The sequence below is a fragment of the Macaca thibetana genome, chromosome 9 (assembly GCF_024542745.1).
Source record: "Macaca thibetana thibetana isolate TM-01 chromosome 9, ASM2454274v1, whole genome shotgun sequence".
Classification (NCBI taxonomy): Eukaryota; Metazoa; Chordata; class Mammalia; order Primates; family Cercopithecidae; genus Macaca; species Macaca thibetana.
The window spans coordinates 125,763,132-125,781,233 of NC_065586.1; the positions used below are offsets into that span (position 1 = coordinate 125,763,132).

General features: G+C 48.7%; 1 protein-coding gene across 3 annotated transcripts in view; it reads left to right on the forward strand.

Annotated features, from left to right (window-relative positions):
* The window catches only part of MGMT (O-6-methylguanine-DNA methyltransferase), a 984,888-nt gene that overhangs the window by 926,761 nt on the left and 40,025 nt on the right, over window positions 1-18,102 (forward strand). For all 3 annotated transcript variants that reach the window (XM_050804466.1, XM_050804467.1, XM_050804468.1), the window contains one exon: window positions 10,130-10,278. In XM_050804466.1, the coding sequence (XP_050660423.1) occupies window positions 10,130-10,278 (149 nt within the window). The remainder of the gene's footprint in view (window positions 1-10,129; window positions 10,279-18,102) is intronic.

Genomic DNA, 18,102 nt, shown 5'->3' on the forward strand with positions numbered 1-18,102 from the left:
TGTCGTCCTGTGGATTGGGGAAGAGATCATAGAAATCGTAGAAGTCACCTTAAAGTAAAGGAGGGTAAATCCAAATGCTATTCTATGTAGACTATGTGCCATCAAGTACAGAGCATGTGCGCATGTGGACTTGTCGTGATGAGGAAACTGGCTTCCGTTTCAAAGACGAGAGCCGGAGTCCTCCAAATCCATGGAGATGCCGCAGTCTAAAGTCTTTGGAGTCAGGCTTTCATTCCATCCTGGGTCTTCCCTTATGAGTTTGGTAAGTTGTTATTACATAACCTCGGGACCTCAGTTTCCTGTTTTAGAAATAGAGATAATAGTACCTCCCCCAAGGGCCTTTGGGAGGAATAAGTAGAACAGCATGTAATGGCATGCCTGGCATGTGTTAGGCACTCAGTAAACAGCAGCTGTGCAGTGTTGTGCGAGAGCTTACCTCGAGCTGTTTTCCTAGAGTGCGTTGATCCTCAACCGTGTTCATGTAGCCCTGCCCAAGGTGCCATATTGTGTAACGGAGATGTGACATCGAGGCGCCATGTCACCTGGGACTTCTGGAGTCAGCCGCCTGGCCTGTGGCTGACCTTGGCTGTGTTCCTGAGAGAGTGGGGATATGAAATTGCATGACACAGTCAGTCATCTTGTGCCTGTCTCATCTACTCTCCTGATGGTTCAGTTCTTCTCTGCCCCTAAATTCTTACGTCCCAGAGCAGACTCTTGGTTGAGATGCAGGTGCTTTTGTCAGGTGTCCTTGGAAAACTCCAGTGACACCAAGCAGTCAGTAGCCTGTAGTGACCACCTGCACTGTCGTCCTCTCTTGTGGACGTGGACATTGACTCTCCATGTCTGGCCTGTGCAGAAAGAAGTGAGTCCTCTCTTTTTCTCTCCAGAGCCTGCAGGGGCACCCACCCTCAGCTGGGTAGGGCAAGGCCAGGACAGAGGCTTTGAGGGCATCCAGAGAGGAAACTGCAAGGTGTGCAGGTTGGCCCAGCAGAGAGATACCAGAATGCAGAGGGTGCTCAGGGCAGGCGGCTGCTGCTCTGGGCTGTGTGTGTCGTAGCGTTAGCACGGCAGACACGAGCGGTTGACCAGATGCCCCATTAGAGGCCCATGTCTGGGCATGCGGTGTTGATCTCTATGTATAGATTGATGTGGCTTCTTCTCAAGGTCTGGGGAAGATAGATGTTGAATAATGCACAGTTGCCTAGCCTCAAAGATCCTTTGAGAAATAGCTACCCTGTGCAAGTTTCAACCATTTGTTTAGACTAATGGAATGACTCTAAAAGTTTATATCTTTACAGATGTACAAGCGCTTTATTTATAAGAAACTAATTTAAGCTGGGAAAGAAGAATGTGCTTCTCGCGTGTGTGTAAAACATTAGAAAGCAGCTCTGTTCACTGCCGTGGTGGTGGAAGGCACGTGCAACACAGACATAAGGCTATTTGAACTCTTTATTTGCCACATTTACAATATTAATAATAGCGTTTCTAGAAGTTGTCACATCAAGTAAAAGATCTTCATTCCAGGCTGTCTTTGGGGGCCAAATTGAGACTGGATGCATGCATTTAATAAATTGTAGTCTCACGTAGTCATTTTTGTAAATAATTAGTTTCAGTGAAAGAATAAGTTAGCATATTGTATGCATCTAATGTTGCAAATGTACATACAGCAAACTTTGCTATTAATCAACAGTCAAGCACCGCAAGTGGGGTCTCATACATAATGAATTGTGCTTAAGCCTCATGGGCTTCTTGATAGAAAAATAAAAGAAAACACAAGTGCAGTAAGCTTTTGAATAAAATTTAACTAGATTGCTCTGCATCCTGTAATTGTTTTGGAATCTTTAGGGACCTGATCATTCATCTATAGTTTTGGGGTGTTTTTATCTTCATCTGTCAAATGGTAGAGACTTTTAATGATATGTTAAAATGTTGATAAAATACAATTTTCCTTTTAATGATTTGAACATTTAGGGGGAAAAGTAAATAGGCTTTTTAAGGCTTTCTGGTCTGCCAAGTATACTATTCAGGTTGTCTTTTAAAAATATTTTTATTATTTAATGCATTTTTAAGAATTATTTTTAAAAAGAAAACTATGTATTGTTCTTATGGGGAAGAGTTGAAAATTTACATAAAGTTTCCTTTGTATTTTTGGTGGGTGTTTTAAAATGCTATAGTAAATACCTTTGTGGTATTGTTTAGGATCTGACATTAATTTGAGCCCCAAATATTGAGGGCATAGGATGCCCGTTAAAAATTGGTATCCAGTTTTAGCAAGATACCTATGGCCACCCAGAAAGTAACTTGGAGCCTAACTTAATTTTGAATGGCCTCTTTCTCCTCCTCACATTATTGATGTTGGTACATGAACCCTTTGGTGGCCTATGATAGGATCATAAACATAGGATTCATTTTGGGATAGGGTTGAAGGCATAAAAGCAAGGAATGAGATTTAAGTCCGTCTTTATTATGAACCACACAGTAAAAGTGAGGTAAAGATTTGCCGACTTGACAGCCAGAGCTCCTCACAGCCCTCCTGCAGGCACTCACGGAACACTGCCTGCTCTGGGAAGACCTCCTGTTTTCTTCCGCACTAGAAATGGGCTGTGCTCATCACTTACTTCCCTGTCTTACACGATGTCCTTTTGTACAGAATGCATCTTTAAAATAGGCCCTACAACCAAACACGTAACAGTCAATCAGTAGACTCACCTCACCTGTGATGAGTGGGCGGCCCTTTTGTACCAGAAAGTTAAAAAAATATATATATATATATATATTACTCATACCTGTCATTGCTTATTACATAAACTTAAGTGTATTGTTGATGTTTCGTGCGTGTTTATTCACTTTTTCCTGTCATAGTTGAACACATCTTGTTCTTGGGGGTGCATGAGAAATCAGTGGGGTAGCACGTGAATCACTGAGGACGGCCCACGGTGTGCAGTCAGTGCCATTGTCATCATCGTCATTAGCAACGGCAGCTCAGGACCAGTGAGGCCACGGTTGTGTGTCATGAACCCATTGGCGTGCCGTTTGTTTTTTATCTTTGCCGCAGTTGCACTGTTGAGATCCATGTTTCCTACTACTAACATCAGCATTTTTAATTTTTCCTGTTTCTAGTCAGTTTCCTAATATAACTATAGAATATTCAAATAATTGCATGCACTTTGTCAAACATACATGGTCATAGTGCCCAAACAGTTGCTGGCCACCAGGCAGAGCCACGGAGCAGTCACTGCCATGTTCCTTCCCAGCCGCCTCGGGGCCTCCATGAAACATCGGGGCCATTGGAAGGCGGAAGTGCTGTTTCTGATGTTGACCTGTGTGTTTGACCTTCACCTTGTCTTCCTGCGCAGTTGGCTGTCAACTCCAGAGGAAGGGGCAGCCCTGAGTCAGTATTCTAACCACTAACTGCATGCATTTCAGATCCTCAGTAAATGCTTGAATGAAATTAAGCCACTGCATTTGTCTGAAATATAGAGTCAAAAGGTTTTATTCAGCCTCCTGTTTAAAATAAAATAATCTTTATTGAGAGCAGGTAGCATAGTTTATTTCTTTTCTTCAATCTTACCCCTGAAAGAAAACATCTGAGCTTTAGCAGGAAGCTATAATTGAATGCAGGACAAATCCATCAAACACAAGACGCTCTGCTAGAGATCTTCTAAATGGGACATAATTGTGCATTTACCAGTGATATTTAGCAAAACTCTCCATGTAGCATGGATAATCTTTGGCTGAAGGCATGTTCCTACGTGAGCCCTGGAGTCTGCTGCTCTGCCCTCTAGTCCTGAAGGTTCTGGAAGCCAGAGGAGGTGGGTGCTCGCTAGCTGGGCTTGGGAAATGTTGCTCATCACCTGAGCATCCAAAGTGCTGTGTGTGGCGAGGCCACTAAAAGCTTTTCAGGTACCCGCGGGTTTCCGTGCAGCCTTCTTCAAAGCCTCGTGGAAGCCTTGTATCCAAGCTCGGCGCCTTGCCAGATTCCAGAGGAACTCAGAGGAGCAACTGCCTTTGGAACAAACTCCTTGGGTGACCCTCCAGGGTCAGCCGATAGCATTCCCAAACGATAAGATGAAAACGTTGTCCGTGGAGAGAGGAGGTGTTTGGGTCGCAGGAGGGGCAGAGGGTACACAGCACACCCCGTCTGGAGTGTCCTGTCGTCAGCCCGATGGAGCCTCAGATGTGAGGAACTCATGAAGGACTCTTGGCCGATTTTCTTATATCAAATAGGATTCAAGCCAAATACATCACGTGTTAATGTCTCTGGGGAGTAGAATTCATTCAGAAATGGACATTTAGTGATTCTCTACTGCCAGTGGAATCTTAAGGCACCCAAAAATCTGAATACTCAAATCTCCCAGCTGGCTGGTGGAGTTTTAGAGCGTTGAGCACTCTGAACCGGGCAGAGCTGGAAGCTGTGGTACCAGGAACACACTCTTTCTGTTTTCCTCGCGCTGAGCTGGGCTGATATCAAGACTCCTGGGGCACTTGCTTCCTCTACCCTTTGTCTGTGGCCAGGCGGGATTCCCACATGGTCAAAGGAAGCCCGTGTCCAGCAGGGGCCGTGTGCCTTCCATTTCTCTCATCTCCCCCAGCTCCGCTGTGCCTCAGGTGGGCCACTGCCGCTGTTCCTTCGTGTTCTTGATAATATGAGTGTCTGGAAAGGAAGCTTCATGCAGGTAGGGAGGACACTTTTCCCTGGAATAGCTCCTGTGCCCATATGTTAGGAGTTTGTGCTGGAACGTTCTGACCACCTTTCTGTGCCCTGGTTTGGGTTGAAGGGAAGGAGATTTAAATCAAATCTGCAAGGCAGTTCATCACTGGGACATTGTTTTTCCAAGCCGGGGAAGGGGAATGGGTTGGGGCAGCTTCCCACAGGCGACAGCTCCGGGAGAATATCACCAGGGCCTTCCAGTCTGCTGAGGCTCTGGGAGCTTCCACTCAGGGCAGGTCAGTGTCGTCCGGTTTGGTTTTAAGGAACCCCTGGCATTGCTAACAGTTGTGTTTTTCTTAAAGAAATCCTTGAGCCAGGCCCACGTGGCTCTGGCTTTGCTGTGTTAAGGTGCCCGACGTCCTGTTGTCCCATGTACACATGCCCAGCAAAGCTGTGCATCTTTTTCACCCACCAGCCACCATCTTCTCATGCCAAGTCCAAGAAAGTGAAAGGCACCAGTGTCATGATATGTGCCTCGGGATTATTCTGTGGGTGACACATGATGTCCTGGGAGAGGCCTGGGGGAGGCGTGACTCTGATGTGCTCTGAGCGTTTCCCCACCCATGCTGGGAGAGAGTCTTGTCTCCTGCAGGGTTCAAGGGATGGGACAGAAACGGGCTGAGGTGCCAGATGAGAGTCTCCAGCTGGCGTCTTGAGCTGGAGTCCATGGCAGCACCCAGAGCTGCAGGATTTGGGCTCCTGAGCAAAGGTGCTCCCCTGGCGAGGATGGGGCGGACCACAGGGCCGGCATTTCAGTGGTGGGTGAGTTGCAGGTCCCCTGGGGAAGACTGGGACGTGGGATTTCCATGCGCGTGGGCTGCGGAGCCCGTAATTATTGGCGTTTCAGGGTTCGCCAGCGGGGAAGCCCAAGGAACTCCCCCGTGATAAGTGCCGCCGTGAGAGAGGCCGTCACCCCCAGCTCTTCCAGGGCCGAGCGCAGCAGGATGGAGGAGAGGGCAGGGCAGGAGAATAAATTTCATTTTACTGTAGAAATGGAAATTTGTGTCATGGCTTTAAAAATCTGGTTTTATGTGTGTGTTTAATGCCATTCATTTTAAATGTAGTATCATAAATCCTTGCTTCAGAATCAAAGCTGTTTAATTACATTTCACCCATGAATAGTTACCTAATGCCAATAGAGAAAGAGTTAAAAAAGAGAACTACAGAGTAAATCAGAGGTTGAGATCTTTAGCACAAGCATAAAAAATCAATTTAAGATGAATTTTACTACTATAAAAATTCTTCAAATATCCTTTTAAGAGTGGGAAATGCTAGGAAAGCCAGCTCACATTTCAATTCCCTCAGCAGCACGAGAGAAGGACGCCCGCGTGGGCAGAGCCTTGCAGTGCTGGAGCGCACCCCATTTTGCTCAGGGGTGCTGAGGAGGGAATCCTCACTCTCTGGAGTCTGAGCAGTTGCTGGGGGCACAGAAGCTCCCAGCTCTTGTGGTAGAATGCCCCCTCTCCCACAGCGTACCCTCGCTTCCCTGAGAGACCCCATCTGCAGGGTATGATGGCCGGCCAGACCCCTCTAGTTCTGGAGCCTAACCCTGACCTTGAGGTGCTTGCTTTGCCAACCAGTCCCACATCCCAGTCTTCCCCGGGGTCCCTGCAACTCACCCACCACTGAAATGGCAGCCCCTGTGCTCCGCCCCATCCTCGCCGGGGGAGCACCTTTTCTTGGGAGCCCAAATCCTGCAGCCCCAGGTGCCACCACGGACGCCAGCTCACGACGTCAGCAGAGGTAATGCAGGAGAAAAGACCCTCACCCAGCGCCTCAGCCCCTTCCTGTCCCATCCCTCAAACCCTGCAGGAGACGTTGGCTGAGCTCTTGCTGCAGAAGGTGCCAGGCCCAGGTGGCTTGATCAGGGGTCTTGTTTCCCCAGTTGAAGGTCGGGGTACATGGGCCCCATCACGCTTGCTCTTCCTGTCTGGACAGTGGTGGTTGACAGCTCTTTGTCACTCAGGAGGGAGCTGGGACTAACCCTCCCTGCACGCTGCTTCCACCCCTCTGTTCTGCCGCCTTCCCCGGGGATCAGGACAGCAAAGCACATTACATATTTCTCCATCTTTCTTCTTAGATATCATCAGTACCCTGTTTATTCAGTTAGCAAGGAGCGGAGCATGAATCGAATGATTGAAGATGTGTCTCTGAAATTGAATAATATTTAAGCCAAGCAGAAGTTCTCCTTTCCATGGCCAGACCCCACTTAAGTGGGAAGGAAATCGGGACAGTGAAAAGACAGCACTTCCATGCCCCAAGGGAACTCTGAGAGAGGCCATTTGGTTGCCCTGCTTGGCAAGCCGGTTCTCTGCCTGCAGAGTGAGCCCGGTTTCCCCGGGGCCTCTTTGTGATGGCGGCCGATAAGGGTTTCCAGGCAGTGGCTTGGGCTGTGGAGACCTCAGCCTGTGTATTGAGGGTACTGGGCTGAACGAGGGCCCTGTCTGCGTGAGTTCCCTCGGGCAGGGGTCTGGATAAGGTGGCAGCTTAGAGAAGGCCAGGGCCTGTTCTGTCTGGCCGCAGTGTTCATGGGGTCAGCCATGAACTGTAGCCAGCTCTGCTGGGCTTAGTTCTCAGGCCCAACTGCTGGTCTCAGTTGTCTGTGGTCATCCTAGTGAGCTTCCTTCTTTTTCCCTTCATTCTCTGGCTCCTTCCTTAAAGTTGTCAATATCTGCGTGCTTGGAAACCTCTGACCACCCTCCCGTTCCACTGTGAAAAACAGTGTACGGGGACCCCTATGTGCGTCTCACCCGAAGAGGTCCATTTTTAGAAAGACCCAAGGATCTCGGCAGAGACTTTTACACCCACAAACCACTCCCGCCCAGAGACCCAGCCTCCAGGACAGGACAGCGTGTGAGGCTGGCCCGAGGTCTTCCATCACTGCGCCTGCTGTCAGATGACATGCACATTTCTGCACCTGCAGGACCTCAAAGCGAAGTAACCCTGGACACACCCTTCACTGGGTCTCTTTCCCCAACTTCCTCCCAGCAATGGAAGGAAAGCACAACTCCACACGAAAATAACAACACAGGTGCAGCTCTGTGCCTCCCTGTAGCTTCTCCCTGCCGCCCCGTGGGCTTGGCCATGGTGTCACCACACACCGTAGGTGTCGCAGACGCAGGCCCACGGCCGTGTGTGCCCCTCGGCATGTCTGCTGTCTTCTGGGAAGGTGGAAATGCCATCACAGGCACTTACTCAGGCAGAAGCTCTGGAACTTTAGATCCCAGCTTCTCCGCTTTTAATTGTCTCTTGTTAAAATGTGAGTATCCCAGATGGAATGCAAAAGAGGTTCCTGCTGCTGAGGCCCTGGTTTCTTTTCTGAATGGAAGTGCCAGGGTATTTCCGCCCACAGTACACTTTAAGCCAAAGTAATTTGTATCATCTTTAACACAAGCCCAATACACGAAAGGCTGTGTTTGTTTAACTAGACGTGTAAGCTATGGTTATCTTTATTTCCACTTTAACTGCATAAGAGAGTAAACCTTTTTAACCATAAGGAAGGTGTTCGGCTTCCTTTTATCTCTTGCCTCATTATGTACTTTTGACTTTATTCAGATTTGTACAAGCTTGGTTTTTACCTCACAGGAAAAGCAAGAACTAATTGCTCCAGAGATCATCTGAGCTCTTCGTGTGAAGGTGTTTTAAGAAGTTGTGACTGTATCTTCTTTTCTAAAACAGCCTCCAATTCTGTGATACTAAGTGAAATGCCGGTTGTTTGCAGCTCCGGGGCTGGCTCTGTTGCCTCCTCTCCATGGACCAGCCATGCCCAGCCATGTCCACATCCCTTGTGTGGATAGTCGGGATGGTGCTCTTGGCTGCATTGGCCGCCTGTGCTGGGCTGCATGTCCAGGCAAATGCAGCCTTCATTGGGAGCCTCCCAGAGCAGCACGCGTGTGTCAAGGAGAACCATTTTGTAGATCTCAGCGCACAGCCCCCGAGGCAGCCCAGGAAGGAAGGGTGAAGGGCCCGTGGGAGCTGTGCGTCCGCAGCCTCTACAGTGCAGTGAAGCTCCCCACCTTTTCACAGAAGCCTGAGGAGCAGCACTGTCTGTGAAAGGAAACTAGAAAACTCCCGCGCTCCAAGCCTGGGAAGTCCCGGGGAAGCGTGCCATTTGTCTGGGGCCTTGAGAAGCAGGGAAGGAAGGAAGGGAGTCACCTGAAGATAACGGACCCTGTGCTGGGGCTTCCCAGTGGGGTTCCACAGCACTTGAAATCACAATAGGTTGTGTCATGCACGCCACAGCCCCGGGTGGCAGTGGGAGACCTCCCCTTCAGGGCCGTGTCCTCAGTCTGTGGAACACAGCCCCGGAACATCCACCCCTGCTGGGGATGGAGAATCCTTTCCGTTAGGGGCCACCAGGTCGAAGCCACAGAAGAATGAACACCCCAAACAGAGGCAGCCACAAAACAGTCTGAAGCGACTCTGAGAGGTACAGGTTCAAACTGCAGGAGACCGAAGGGAGGAGAGTGGCCAGAAAGAACCAAGAAGGCCGCGTGGTAGCTCACACCTTTAATCCCAGCGGTTTGGGAGGCCCAGGCGGGCGGATCACCTGAGGTCGGGAGTTTGACACCAGCCTGGCCAAGATGATGAAGCCAACATGGAGAAACCCCATCTCTACTGAAAATGCAAAAAATTAGCCGGCTTGGCAGGCGCCTGTAATCCCAGCTACTAGGGAGGCTGAGGCAGGAGAATCGCTTGAACCCGGGACGTGGAGGTTGCAGTGAGCTGAGATTGAGCCATTGCACTCCAGCCTTGGCAACGAGCAAAACTCCATCTCAAAATTAAAAAAAAAAAAAAAAAAAAAAAAGGAAGATTTGAGAAAGAACCGAGTAGACGCAGGCACGTGAGGCACACGGCTGCTCCCGAGAGAACAGACTCGCTGGACGAAGGAAACACAGACTAGGCCCTCTGGAGCGTGGGAATCAGGGGACCGAAAGTGAACCCTGAGGACTCCCCTGAACACAGCACAGCTATGGAGGAGGCAGGACGCGTGGTTGTGGCCTTGCGTTGTTGGACTTGGGGTGGGGTGGGCTGTGTTGTGCAGTCTAATGACTGTGTTGATATTTCTGGAAACTTTTCGATAGTGAGTGCTTGATGACTTGGGTGCAGCTATGCCGTCTGTGAGTCTTACAAAGGGACACTGTCACTTGGGTTGCTTTGCGCTGTGATGCAGACTCAGAGCGCACGTCCTGGGAGGCCTGAAGGTGGAGAGTGGGTGCTTGAAGGTCGAGAGTGGGACCCACCCTCGGTGGGTCCTTGCCTCACCAGTCCCCCTCTCTGCTGCACAGCTAGTTGAGACGCGCGTGCCCGTGAAGCAGCCGCAGGTGTTTGCCCGTTTAGATGCAATAGGTTTTTGCTTTTCCAATGTGTGGAGGCAGGGCCCAGAGGTTTACTAAGCCCCTGTTCTCACTTTTGCAGTGCCATGGAGGTCCCAGCCCCTGCTGAGGTTCTCGGAGGTCCGGAGCCCCTGATGCAGTGCACAGCCTGGCTGAATGCCTATTTCCACCAGCCCGAGGCTGTCGAAGAGCTCCCCGTGCCGGCTCTTCACCATCCCATTTTCCAGCAAGGTCAGTAACTAAGCTATCTGCGGTGGTTCCTTTGGGGAGCTTGACTTATTAACGATCGCTGACATCACACTTCATTTTATTGAGTATACCAGCTTGGTATTTTTACATCAGCTAAACAGAGACAGCGTTTGGCCGAGCTGGAGGGACAGGGGTTCACCGCCTCCACCCACTCCAACGCTTGTGTTAGTTTTGGCACAGGGTCGCATAATTCTTGGCAAAGGCAGTAAAAATGATGCATGCAGATTGACTCTTGACTCTCGCTGGCTGAAAGGTTTAAATAGGAACACATCTGAATGGCAGTAAATTTTTCAATAAGCTTATTGTGAACTTCAACTATCTGCTTGCCAACAGCACAGAAAACGAAACTTGTGCGTGGACATTTAGCCACTTCCATACACTCTGTTTGTGACGCTTACATCGTAGCAGGTAGCAGCGTTGGAGCTTCTCGGATAAGTTTTGCATTTAATTTCTCAAACGTACCAGAGTTAGAGATATTCTTTCTTAAGAGATAGCTTAAGAACTTACGTGTACATAGCCTGCTTAAGGCTTGAGATAACCTAAAACATTTCCCAGACATTTCTTTTACAGCTTGTGTTTGGCTCTGCTCAATACAGAAATTAATTACAGCAACTAAAATCATTCCAGACACATGCCAGAAATTTATGTTGCATAGTGAGTTTTTCATAATCATTGTTGTATAAGTGAATGTATATTCATATATGATGTATATAAGGAGTTGTACACTTATATATCCTTAAAGGGAAAGATTACCTTGAAATTTTACATGTGGTGAATTTAAAGCAATTTGGAATTTCAGATCGGGTTTGCTGGGTAAGCTTAACAGTATTCTAATTGCTGCGGTGCTTCTCAGCACAACACAGACTTGAAAATGGAGAGGCGTTTTCAGGGGAAGCAGGTAGAGAAACCCCGGAAGGTTGGGCTGATACCTGAGTTCACTTACGAAGTCAGACAGGCGAACAGATGAAGTCATGAGCACGTTTTGTGCATAATGAACTGAAACTGTGCAGCTGTAATGGACCAGGCACCTTGCTGTCCTCTGAATCACATAGAACTATCTCCGGAAGGGTTCAGTGGGGATCTCTAGGATGGGCGGGCAGGAAGCTAGAGTGAGTGGGCCTTTACATGGAACCACAAACATCCACGAAACCTCTCATCATCTTTGCCCACCAGTGGGCCGCCACCAGGACAATGGCACTACCAAAGCCTCCTTGGCTGCCGCCATCTACGGACCCACCTCTCCCCAGCACCACAAGCCAGTGAGCCAAGCAGACGGTGTGGGGGACCTTGCTTGCTGTACCCCTGACAAGCTGGGCACAGGGCAGGATGTTGCTGCATGGCCCAAGGAAGTCAGAGATTGGTTTTGTTTACTAAAGTTGGGGCTTGGGGATCTTAGAGTGGTGAACTCTTCTCTGTACGATCTCTGTTTGGGGGTTCAGAGCTGCCCAGGAGGCTTTTTTTCTCCTTAAGCCTGTCAAATATGTGAGCTGAAATGTAAGGTCTCAGGACAGAAAAGTTCTCTTATAAAACCAGGGCAGGAGGTATCCGCATAATCGTATGGAGGCTGGGAGGACGAGCCTGCAAACCCCTGAAGTTTACCTAAGGTTTGTTGTGCAACTTTATGAAAAACGTAGAGGCAAAAGTTCCATGAAAATTGTTAGTTTTCTCCAAGTCATATGGTGGTCCCGGCCATGGAGCTAGACCCTGCTGGCCTGGTCTCACCAGGGTCCAGAGAGTGATGTGCGCTGGGGCAGGCCGGGAAGAAGCGGAGGAGGCCTCTGCAGCTGCTGACAGGAACTCCGGGACGGGGGTGGCCAGCAAGGAGGGAGGCACTAGAAATAATCAGACACTCTCCAAACCACCCCTGCAAGCGCTGAACCCCCGCTGAGGCTTTCCCCCCGTCATTTCTGCCCATGGCAGTATTTGCTGCTCCTAGAGCCGACAACGGCAGGCGGGTCCCTGGGGCTCCTCAGTCAAGTCCCTAGTGCTTAAGCAGAGTTGGGATCGGCCACACCTACCCTTGCCTCCCTGACTTTCGGCCCACGCCAGGCCAGGCTGCTTCCTGGGCTGGCAGGTCATGATAGCTCTTGGTGACCAGGAAGACCTCAAAGTAGCCACTGGTATACTGGTAAAGGCTGTCTGGCCCACTCATGGCCCTGCCCCTCTTGGAAAGCCCTACAGTGTGGGTGGATACCTCTAGCTGGGATGAGGTGCACTCCCGCAAAGTTTTGGGGTGGGAGTGTGACAGCCTCTCACGTCCTTCTCTCTTGGTACTCGAGGAACTCTGAGGCTGGCTGCAGACTCAGGGTGCTGAGCTCAGGGCCTTCTCTCAAGGGTGGGGCCGGAGTCCCCTGGGCCAGGCCTGCCTGCAGATGGTTAGTGGTTGCTATGGGGGCTGGGATTCCCCACCACAGCACGTGCAAGCCAGGTTTTTAACATTTAGCTCAATCGTTTACTCCTGGACAGGGGCCAGGTGTACGGATTTTACTGTTTGAAGAAGGGGAGGTGGATGGTGGATGGTTGCTAACAGGGAGTTAATTGGTTCTCCCAGATGTGGGTACGCCCCTTTCTGTCTGGCATGAGTTTGGTTTGCTCTCTGTCCAGTTTATATCTCGTAACGTCAGTGAAATCAACAGTGAGGGGAGTAGGTCTTTTAGAGGAAAAGTCTTTTGGCATCTCAGAGCCCCCTGGAAGCTGTGGAGTAACAGAAATCAACCTGCTTTGCAGACTGAGAGGAATGGGTCCATTGTAACATGGAATGAATGTTTCCTTGACCAGTTCCCTTTTCTGTACATTTTAATTTTTGTATATGTTTAACATACTTCTGCATATCATTTTTCACCATATTCTCCCTTCTGAGATTGAGACCAGGTTTATCTATTTCAGCCTGGTTTATCTACGTCAACATTTTTAAAAACGTGATTGTATTTGAGCTCATCCTTGAGTTCCAGCACATTGACCCTTTCTTTCTGAAGGCCTGGCTGGTAACACTTCTGACCGCACGGTTCCAGCCTTCATCCCTTCCTCAGGCCCGTCCTGCCACGGAAAGAGCCTCTCCTGCACGCCACCTCTTCGCGGCACCACCTCGCCTGCCAGGACTCCTCTCTGGAATGAACATGCTGTTCTTGATTTGCTTTTTAAGGCTAACCACAAAAATATGCATTACGTTGAACCATACGAAATTGCTGTTTTTGAAGTTAAAACTTACCAAATCCTAGAAATCTCAGACGGTTCAACTTCTTATCTTGGGGAATTTCCAAAGACAGGTTAGCAACTAGGTCGCTGTTGGGGTGTTTCTGCCTGGGGACAGTGAAGCTGCCTTTCCCGACCCAGTGTCCGGAGGTCTCCGGGGCGGCCTCATTGTGAGGCCGGGACAGGTGGGGTTTCCCAGCGGGAGGGCGCTGAGGCCCTGGAAGGAAGCCTCATTGTGCTGCTGGAGGGATTAAGAAGAAACCTGAGCTGTCCAGTGAAGCGTATCCTCATTTCTGGTTCAAGTGTTGTTTTAGTCAGGTCATTTCCTAAAATAAAATTCGTCAAAGTTTTCTTGGTTTTGGGTTTTTTGGCTTTTTTGGTTTGCTATTCTGGTTTTTTTAAAGTGTCAACAAAATCCATTTTCTAGCTACTGTGTGACCGAGACCCAGCGTTTCGTTGCACAGCGTAGCGTTTTAAGGAGGTCATTTTTCCCCGTAAGCCTCTCACAGGGTCAGCTTTGTATTTATTTCTCATTCATTTTTCCTCAAGAAATACTTATTTAATGAAGCCATTATTTTCGAAATACATTTTTACTTTTTTCTTTTATAATGAAATATCATTTAAACTTTTCTCTGAACACCTCCTGATTTCTTAGTGTTTATTTATGAAAATGTTTAGCTTGTTTATATAATACGCCTCCTGGAGAAGCCGTAGAGGTCAGTGGGCAACGCAGTTACAAGAAATCCTTTCTACCCTAGTTTGCCAAAAGCAGCTTTTTACAATGAGTTCAAGAAAAGCAGAGCTGTGGAAGGCGAGGATGGACTTTCAGATATGGAACCCATCTGGGCACATCCTCAGGTCCCTGAGCCCTCCCACCCATGGAGACCCTGCCGGCAGGTGTCGCTGACCCCAGGCTGCTGAGGGAGGGCCCGAGGCCAGGGCCTTTCTGCTCCTGCCAAGGCGGGACCAAGCCTTGGGGCTGCCCACGCAAGACTGTGGGAGGCCCAACTGGGACCCCAGCCTTCTCACAGATGAAGGCGTTCAACAGACGAGTTCTGAGTTTTCTTTGTAAAGTGACTGCAATGTTCCCTTTTAAATGAAATATTTAACACTTTAATAATTCCTTCGTCACAGCTGTTGGCTTATAGCTATGAAATCCAGTTGCATGACAGCAGCAAAATCTCCGTTTTTAACACCTGCTGGTAGAAGTTAAGTTTTTGTAACTTGTATTACAGAGCCTCAGAAAGGATTCATATTTTGTATTTTTGTGTCTCCATCGAATTCCTCATTTCAAAAGGGCCTCTAACAAAAGCCCTGCCCCAGAGTTAAGGGAAAGGCCCTTCCGGGTGAATTCATTGAGGTTCCCACCGTGTCCTGGAAGACGGGCCCTCTTGGCTGGTGCTTCCAGTGGGGACCACGTGGGTCCTGGAAGGTGCACGTCCCAGGAGAGGATGACGAGGGAGGAGAGGAGAAGAGAATAGCATCATTATTTGGGTCCTCACCGGAGCCAGCCCTTTAAGATTAGAAATCCTTCTTGAAGAGCCAAGCAAAGGCTCATCCAGCCCCCACAACCCCATTCTGCTGCCTTCTCACATCCAGGAAAGAGCACATCCCTGACGGGCACCCAAGCAGGCGGCCTCCCCTGGAAAGGGGCACTTCAGCCCTCCTCACCCAAAGGTCCTAGGGCCCGTTTGGGTGTTCTTAAAATGTACCTCATAGGTCGTGATCCAGCCTGAGTTTTTCCGCAGAGGCGCTGCAGCCAAGAGGGGATGTCTCTCGTGGCTTCCACATAGATCACGACAGCACACAGGCCTTCTCCTTTCAGCACTTTGTACCGATATTTTCCCTGAACTTAAAAATATTACCAATCGAAAGAGAAGAGAATAGCTAAAATAGGAGATGCATTTGCAGCCACCTCCGGGCGGCCACCGCTGTTCCCCTTGATTTTAAACAAGGGCTCATAAATATTGTTGACCTTGCTGAGATATTACCTGGTGGAGCTGGAGGGTTTGTAAACCTTCTTCCGGTGCCCATTTATTGATTAGAACAAGCTAACAACACTGCACTTAAGTGGAAAAAACAGCTGGTGAAAATGTAATTCTTTCGGCCTTAGAGCTGCTGGGCTCCTTTCCTGGAAATGTGGAAATCAAGATCTGTGGCCTTCTGGAACCTTCACCAGGAAATATGAAAAGAAGAACCGATCCACAGCTGAGAGTGGATGGCAGGCCCACGGATTTCCAGGTGGCCAGTAGGATTGTCCGATGTCTGGAATGAGTACCAGGGACCACCACCAGGAATCATCACTTCTACCACGGAGAGGAAAGCCCAGTGCATTTCTGTGGTTCAGAAACTTGATACAAAGAGAAGCTGGAATGTTTAAAAGCAAAAATAGGGCAGGGATCACTGAAAGTGCAGGATGTGTGCGAAACAAGGGTAGAGTGAGCGCTGGCAGGGATGGAGGTGGTGAGGGGTCTTCTGTGCTGGGGACACTTACTTATACCAGCCCTGCCCCAAAGAACCCATGCCCTGTGGGTCCAGAAGACCAGATCCCCGCTGATGTCTTCCCTTTCAGAGCTGTCTGGAGGTGCATGCCACTAGTTCCCAGGGTCTCATCTGCCAGCACACGGCCTGGCTTTTACAAGACATCCCCATTGATGCGATTCCCTTCCCAGTGAGTGAGCTCCCGTCACCCGTTCTGGCTTATTTGAATACCTGCATCACCTCCAGCCCCTCAGCGGAACAAGAATGTCAGATAATCCAGAATGCTGTTGAGGGCTGCTCCAGGTTGGGGGCTCACAGCCCCAGCATCCAAAAGTCTCATTTCAGCAGGGTATGTCCGCAGAGTCCCTAGGCACCCCGAGCTCTCCTGGTTTCCCTGGGCTCTGCCTGCATGGGCTGGCCCCATGGACTGCTTGGCCAGGCCAGCCCAGTAACGGCGGAACACGTCACTCTCAGCTCCTGAGCTTGCCTGACCAGCTACACTCTGGCATGTTGGTGAATTTCATAGACCAAAGAACCTGAAGTTCAGATTGTGTATTAGTTCGTTGTTTCATATTTTATTATGCAGTTTCCTACCTAGCAATTGTCATGAGTGCTTTCTTGCTCTTTATCTTATGAACAACATCTTGGGCTAGGAGAGAATTTTTAAAGTTTCAACGATGATTCATTCAAGCACATCCCTTTTTCAAGTTACTCTTAAATCTCAGTTCATTCAGTGGGGTTGGGGGAGTGTTTATCAGAATCCTCTAGAAATTTCATTTGTAATATTCTACCTACAAATTTTTATACTTCTGGCCGGGCGCGGAGGCTCACGCCTGTAATCCCTGCACTTTGGGAGGCCGAGGTGGGCAAATCACAAGTTCAGGAGATCGAGACAACCTGGCTAACACGGTGAAACCTCATCTCTACTAAAAATACAAAAATTAGCCAGGCGTGGTGGCGGGCGCCTGTAGTCCCAGCTACATGGGAGGCTGAGGCAGGAGAATGGCGTGAACCCGGGAGGCGGAACTTGAAGTGAATGGAGATCGCACCACTGCACTCCAGCCTGGGAGACAGAGCGAGACTCCATCTCAAAAAAAAAAAAAAAAAAAAAAAAAAAAATTTATTCTTCTTATCTCTCCTCAAGATACACTAAAACCTTAGCATGGGCACACACATACACATACCCTGTTTCTGAGAATTACTGTTCTAAAGGAATTTATCAAAATGGAGGTAGCTCTTATGAATGCTTTTGCTGTGTGCTTTACCCTCTACTAAGTCTAACATTCCTAATTTAATAGCTATTTTTGTTTGAGACTTAAAAGCGGTGCCCATTGAAGGAATGTTTTGCTGTTGAGGAAATGCCTGCCCCTCTCCTAGGAAAGGGGAGCTCAGCTCCTGGTCCACTGGCAGTGGCTGGAACAGAACCATGGCCTGCTGAATCCCAGGAAATTGATGGTGTCCCTGTGCAGAGCCCTCTGACTCATCAGCGATCCCACAGTGTCTGTAGGAGAAGCATAGTTAGGTGAGAGTTTCATCCTGAATGTAAGAGGTGTTTGGGTCCTTAGTTCCCTGAGGTTTCCATGAGTTGGAGGAAAGGAAGCAGCCCTCACACAGAGCAATTTACCAAGCCTGAGAGGAAACCAAAAGGACTGTTTGAGAGTCAGCCACTTTCACACCTTGTTGGACGTAACTAGGGTCTCTACTACAATAAGCAGGACTTGTAATATTTAAAATTATTATGAATGCTGCTTTTATGGGAAAATATTTGCATTAAAATATAACTTAACTCTGGTGAAGTAATGAAACAGTAAATCAGTGATGGCTTCTATTAAAAATTAAGTCACCGTAATTATGTGAATGCCTTTAGAAGGATTGTCCACAGTGTCCTGGCGTTGGCCTTGAATGGACTCCTCAAAAAGTAGAAGTAACCAGGTTTCTGCCTATGAGGAAATGTAAATTGCATCATTGCTTCCTTCAATAAACTTGCATTTTAAATAGGCTTTGAAAAATAGGAATTTTCTCTCTGTTTTAAAGTAAAAAACACACTTTTCACTTAAATATGTTTCTAAATTTCTGTTTCCACTGTAGTCATTAGCTGGACTTGTGCTACTCCAAAAGAGAATGTTTACTTCA